Source organism: Penaeus chinensis, chromosome 28 (genome assembly GCF_019202785.1).
Source record: "Penaeus chinensis breed Huanghai No. 1 chromosome 28, ASM1920278v2, whole genome shotgun sequence".
In the NCBI taxonomy this organism is placed as follows: domain Eukaryota; kingdom Metazoa; phylum Arthropoda; class Malacostraca; order Decapoda; family Penaeidae; genus Penaeus; species Penaeus chinensis.
In genome coordinates, this window is record NC_061846.1 from 18,295,355 (window position 1) to 18,302,610 (window position 7,256).

General features: G+C 39.2%; 1 protein-coding gene across 1 annotated transcript in view; it reads left to right on the top strand.

The window, feature by feature from the left end:
• The window catches only part of LOC125039989 (synapsin-like), a 73,749-nt gene extending 68,146 nt beyond the window's left edge, over positions 1 to 5,603 (top strand). The window contains exon 17 of the mRNA XM_047634394.1: positions 2,100 to 5,603. Within this exon, the coding sequence (XP_047490350.1) occupies positions 2,100 to 2,335 (236 nt within the window). The 3' untranslated portion in view covers positions 2,336 to 5,603. The remainder of the gene's footprint in view (positions 1 to 2,099) is intronic.
• The last annotated feature ends 1,653 nt before the right edge of the window (positions 5,604 to 7,256 follow it).

Here is a 7,256-nt window from a genome sequence, read left to right on the forward strand (position 1 = left end):
AAATAAGACTTTTTTTTATCTAAGGGAGTTAGTCTGTGGGTTTTGTGAGTGTGAGTTAGTAAATTATGTTTTTTTTAGCTAAGAGAGTTAGTTTGGTGGTTTTATGTCAGTGAGAGAGTAACTATGAATACACTTACGTTTGTCTGATTAATGGAATTGTGTAGTATAGTCCGAGTAAATCTTGTTTTATGTGTGAGAATATATGTTTATACACACACACACACACACACACACACACACACACACACACACACACACATATATATATATATATATATATATATATATATATATATATATTATCTGCGTAATACTATTAGTTATGTTAGGTGGTACATACTGTCTAACTGCTGAGCGCTGACATGTCTGTATATGTCTGAGTAAGGAAGTAACTCTGTGGCTGTATGTATTTGTCTGAGTAAAACAGTAAAATCCATGGCTGCAAGTTTTTTGTATGGGCGAGAGAGTAGATATGCATTTATGTCTGAGAAAAAGGCTAACTTTGGATATGTAAATGTTTGTAGGAGAGAGATCGCAAATGTGCCTTCTTTTACCTGCGTAAAACAGTAACTCTTGTGAGAGTGAGAGAGTAAAGAGTAAATTTTCCTTGCCTATGTATCAGAATGGAAATGAAAGTGTACACTGTACAGGGATATTTTCGCATGAATGAGATAGTACAACTAAGGGTGTATTTTTGTCTGAGTACATAAGGGGGGAACAGGTATATATGTAAGTGATTGAGGGAGTAAGGATGAGGGGAAGTGGATACATGAGAGAGAAGTGTATTTATCATTGATATTGGGAGCTAGAAAAAGTGTGTGTGTGTGTGTGTGTGTGTGTGTGTGTGTGTGTGTGTGTGTGTGTGTGTGTGTGTGTGTGTGGGTGTGTGTGCGTGTTAAGTTGAAAGGGGATTGTGAGCGAGTGAATGGGTATTTGCGTGACAAAGATTGAATATTTACCAGTGTGTGTGTGTCAAATGCGAGGATCACATTAAATCACTGTCAGGATGTATGACACGGTGAAAGTATGATAATGATGTTATGATGATTAGAAAGCATGAGCAGAAAGATTAGGTATGAATAGTGCAATGTAGACTAACTTTAAAATTCCGCTTTTTCTAACACTAGTTTGGTTGAATGAAGCTTCATAATGAAATGACAAGACAAATTGTGAAGTAGAGATAATAGACATATGATTTTTTTTTCACTCTATTTCAGGAAAGACAATAATGCATGTGAATTAATGTCTGCATGTTTGTTTGTTAGTTTTATTTGTGAAATTTCAATGTAGAATAGAATGTTAGAGGCCCAGCATATACTTATTCTCACACCACACCGCAACGCCTCACGATTTCACCCTCTCCTCCCCCACGCCATCGCTCCCAAACGCCCTTGCCTGTCTCCTTCACATCCTTATCCTCTCTCTCTCTCTCTCTCTCTCTCTCTCTCTCTCTCTCTCTCTCTCTCTCTCTCTCTCTCTCTCTCTCTCTCTCTCTCTCTCTCTCTCTCTCTCTCTCTCTTTCTGTTTGTCTGTCTGTCTGTCTATCTATCTATCTATCTATCTATCTATCTATCTATCTATCTATCTATCTATATATCTATATATCTATCTATCTATCTATCTATATATCTATCTATCTATCTATCTATCTATCTATCTATCTATCTATCTATCTATCTATCTATCTATCTATCTATCTATCTATCTATCTATCTATCTATCCATCTATCTCTCTCTCTCTCTCTCTCTCAAAAAAAAAGAAAAAAAGAAAAGAAAAAAAAAAAAAAAAAACATATATATCCCTAGCACCCCTTTGTCACCCCTTGTTATCACCCTTCCATTATCCTTTGGACCTTTCTTTTAATCCTCCTTCGGGGATATTCATCCTGCGGCTTCCTTTGCTTCCTATCTTATCCTCTCCTCCTTCTTCTTACGCCGTTCCTTTGTTGCCTGTCTTATCCTTCCCCCCCCCCCCCCCCCCGCCCTGACCCTCCTCCCTCGTAGCAGATGGCACTCCACCCGTCCCGTCCTCCTCCCTGCCTTCACACAGCTGGTCTCTAACCGCCCCGTCACCGCCTGACCGATGTCCCTCTCAACAGCTGGTTCTCCAACAGCCTCCCAGTCGAGCAGCATCAGCGGGTTCAGCAGCGCCAGCGGAACGCGGCGGCAGGTGGACGAGGTGAGTCAGTCGTCGCAGCAGTCGGTGGGGCAGAAGCCGTCGCTGTTCGGCCGCCAGACATCCGTCACGGCCAACGAGGCAGCGACCGGCGACGACACGGAAGACACCATGAAGAACCTGCGCAAGACCTTCGCCGGGATCTTCGGGGACATGTAAGGCAGCGAGAGCCCGAGGCCGCGAGCGATGGGCGACGGCGAGGGAGAGCGAGCAGCAAAGGATCGGTGGAGGAGGAAGAGGAAGAGGAAATACTCATGATGATGATGATGATGATGATAATGATAAGGTCCCATTCAATCACCGTTGGCTCAAAGTTAGGCCACGTTCTTTGTCAATTTGCGCCACTTCCGCACTGCAGCCTGTTGTCGTGACTGTTTGTAATGCATTATAGAGTTTAAAAAGGAATAATACTAACTTCTCAGTAAAGCTTCATTCCATAATCGTTAGTTACGGTTATAATTTTGGTTTCTGTTTCAAAACAAGCGTAGAACCGGACGCGCCGTGAAGAGTCTGCAGCTGTGACGATGCCAAAGGTGAAAGAGAACGTAGCTTTAGTGTCACTAGTCTTCAGCTATTCTGCCTTAAATAACTTAACTGATGACAACTGAATAAAAAAAACTCATGTAGATATCCACGTGCCATACCATCAGATACACAGTGATCGTTTTCCACCTGCTCTAAATCTCAAAAGAACAGCGAATCCCGTCAAACAACGCGACCTCGTAAGGTTTTGTTCCCGCGGTCCCTGCCTCTCCTCCCCGCGGCACCCCCCGCCATGTTCGAACGTGAAGGACCCTTTTTTATCCCTCTGTGTTTTATGCTAGGTCGGAGTCTCCTTATTGGCTGTTAGGCATTTGACCTCCTTTAAGCCTGTGTATCAACCCCCCCTCTATCTCCCTCTCGCCCTTCCAAGGCCCACCCACCCGCCCCCTGCATCACCTGTTCTTCAAAGTGTCAACGAGTTCCCCGTAGAATCGTGTTTCGAAGCCGCGCGCGCATTTCTCCGCACTCTCTCTGACCTTTCTTGCCGCCGCCACAGAAAGCTGCAGAATAACCAGACACAAAGTTATAGCGAAATGTTATTAGATTATTAGGCTGCGCTTTATAGAAGTCATTAGTCCGAGTCACTTAAAACCCGGGTTACAACGGACGAGTCAATTCGATCCTGCGAGAAAGGGGAGAATCCTAACAGTTAGTATTGTTTGCCTTTCTTTGTTGGGCCGTGAACGAGTCTTTCCAACGATTTTCTGAAGTCCATATGTTCGTAAAGTCATCATTATGTAAAGCGCTCTTCGATCTAACGTAAGACCGAGCAGTTCTCCAAGATGTTGAAAATCCTGAGTGCTGATTGGTCGTAGAGTTACCGGTATCAGCCAATGAGCACTCGGGACGTGGTCACGTGGGTCAAACTGATGCATCTTGAGCTCGCACATTATTGATGATTAAACCAATGTTGTTAGCAATATGCTCTGTGTTGTTTTATCTTGTGGGTGGAACACTTCTGACTGTTTGTGCTGTGCGTGGACTTGATGTGTTTGTCTCTTATTGACTTTGTGATTGTCTGTCTCATAGGGTTTCCATGGTCCATAGAAACTAGAGAAACTGTAAGCTTTGTCATCGGCCCCGAGCACCAAGCCGGTCCCTGTGGTCACGTGACGCGGGATGACGTCACTCAGGCTCGGCGTCGATGATGGTGGACCAATATGACTGTTACCCAGTTTGGAGTAACGAATGCCTTGGAATATCTAATTCATAATTCTATGTTGAACCTAAATGTAGTATTGATTAACATGATTTTGATAGCCTGTGTTTTCTCATTTGATTTTACAGGGTTGGGTCATATGTGTCTGTTGAAGAAAACGAGTATGTTTTAGCCAAAGTTTCTATCGATGTGAAAGGCGCTTTGCATGTCGAGCATTACCATAGTCTGGTAAGGCAAATGCTGTTCTTGCGCCGCGCGACTGGTGTGTAAGTCCGACTATAATATACAATACATACACGTGATATTGTAAGTCATTCATGGTAAACTGGCCAATCCACGAAGACGACTTAGCCATGGATCTCGAAGACGCGGAACACCCAGTAGGAAAGCAATAGCAGTATACCATAAACGCAATTATAAAGAATGCAATAACATTCCACGATGGCGAGGAAGCGATTTCTTGTGATTTCTCAATGATAAAAGTTACGTTAAAAAATAGTAATAACAGACCATCAGCCAACAATTTTCTGAACCGAGGGGAAATATGTCAAATCTTTACTAGAAAGCGGAGGTTTGGCATTTAGAAGTTACCGGTACGTCCCAAACTTCCTCAGAGTCAGTTTATGAATAGATCGATGAGGTCTGGCTTAATGAGCATCTATTGTATTGCTGATTTGCCAGCTGATTAGACCTTAGGCTCCTTCAGCAAGGTCAATATACACATGACCTCGAAAGGACCGGCCAACTGACCCGTCATGTCAAGCAAAATACGTTGGGCAAATGCGTGTTGTCCGAGTTCATCACCGTTAACATCTGCGTCTTCTATTTCACTCGACAAAGTTCTTATGTGAATGATTTGTACAGCACAAAGTGGAACAATCTGCTATTTTTTTGTGGATTATAATGCAAATGATGTTAGTTTAATTATATAAAAAAAATGTAGTGTTGGAGTTGGTGTTTGTATGCACTGTCATTATTGCAGTTTTGTGCCAGCATTAAACATTTTATTAATGTTTAAACATTATCATTTAGTAGTGTATTAACCTCATTCCGTCAGCAAATGACACAGTAACTTAACAACTTCGTCTTGAAATTTGCTCTGAAGAAAATGGGATGAGGCTGTTAACTCTCAGCCAAGTATCATTTCTGATGCAGTAATTATAAGAAAATAGACCGAAATTAGATTGTTAGAAATATAATGGTACGAACTATAGCTGTTAACATGGAAAATAACATGTTCTGTCGTTTTTTTTAATAGATTTATTGAAGTGAAGAATTTAGTGCAGCGTTTCTGATTTTCTTAAAGTGGATATGTCAGAGAAGTTCCAAAAACAGACAGAATTGATCAGAACCAAAAAAACTTCTTACATTGTTGAATAATGAGTTAGACGAAATGTTCAAATATTAGTTATCGTTCGTAGATGTGTAGCTCTTACATATCATTTAAGGATAAGAAAATATGCAAAATTGAAGATTCCGTTAATGACAGAAAAAAAAATATCTACGTACATTCCTTTCGTTTTTTGATAAGGTAATGTAGCTTTTAAATTGTTAAGTAAAATGCATTGTCTTGAGATGTACTTTACTTTTTTGTTTAACTATTTCGGTAGTTATAGTATGTTGATCTTGTTTATTATATATATAAAAGATACGTACATGTTAGTTTATGAGAAACAAGAGTAAGATTTTTCTTATAGCTAAGTAATAAAAGTGGTTTTGTTCATGCATAGTATTTCTTGTTGATCATTTGCATGACACAAAAGGAACGAGTGTAGAATACATGATGAAACATGGAAAAAATCATGCGTTAATCAAAACACTGATGATAATGATACATGATTTTATTGTGCTAAAAGTGAGTCTTTTTTTTATCTTTGAGGGATGCCACGTTTTATAGTTTTCTTCATTTAGAGTCTCTTTTTATTATGGTTATTATTGCCAATTGATGTTATTGTTGTTGGGTTATAAGATGCTTTACAAGCACTTTCAATAATAGGTATATCTGGAATTTGAAGAAAAAAAAATAACCAAAAAAAATCTATATGTAGATGGTTGAACTTATCAGTAAGGACACGTAATTCTAACATTGTTAACAGGTAAAAACCACGATATTAACTCTTGATGCGACTGTTTTTAGATCATTGTGCCACAGAAAAGACCCCGGAACACACTCCCGTCACACCTGAACACCTAATTTCTCAGCGACTTAACTCCCAATCTTGCTCTGCTAAACGTCAGCTTGGATGTAAAGGAGTTTTCAAGGTCAGTTGAAAAGGTTTCCTCGACAATGGAAGTCGGACGAACACAGGCGGGATGGCACTGAAAAGGTTTTTTTTTAAACTGATTTCTTGATTTCCTTCGATTGATGACTGTTATTCCTTATGGATATCTCTTTGAGGAAAAAAAAAGAATATTCAAGTTTGTTTGAGGAACATTACACTAAACTACAGATTCATCCTGAATTGTATTTGTTATAGTTTTTACTTGTGTGTTTATGTTACAAAAACTGTACACGTGACGAGACGCCTGGGTATCTGAGAACGTCAAAAAAAAAAACGAAAAACACAATAATATTAATAAAAATCCTGATTAATAGTTCTAAAAAAGCCTTGAAGCAGACTACGTAAATTTTCAAAATTTTACCTTTTGGATCATATATAGACCAAAAAGAAACAATAATAATAATTATATAACACACTCACAACACATCAGTGACTGGGTTCGTGTGTGACGTTCTTTACAGATATCCATAGCTGTGTGTCGCAATACTGCCATCTCTTAACTAGTTGGATGTATTTCAACATTTTAAATACACCGTAAAATGTTGTTGGGTGTGAAAGGTATAACTCTATCATACATGGTAGAAAGCATGAAGTCGACCCTTCAGAATAACTTTATTTAGACCGTTATCCCCCTGAATCACTCGTGTTTATTTCGTACCTGACGCTGGAAAAAATAATGATAATAACATTAGTAATAAAATTGTATTTAAAAAAAACACAGCGTCGGCAACCATATTACCTGGAGACTATAACCTGACAACAATCTATCAAAAAATATTAAAAAGAGAGAAAAACAAACTTCTATCACAAAAAAGTAAAAATACGAATAGGGTTAACGAGCCTAGCATAATCTGAGCATATTTCTCGGGCTGAGAAATTGCATAATAAAAACACAAACAGGCAACTCCAGACGATCTGTTCTGTTGCGTAATATTTCCCGTTTCCCGTTTTCTTTTGTATACGATATTAATAAAGAGTTTTGTACATAATTATCCGTTAATGTAAATTTATGTAAATATCCATTGCCAACACATTTATTAAAGGTTTTTTTTCGTTGTTCTCAAGTCGTATCGAGGGTGCGGCGTTTGTATGAATA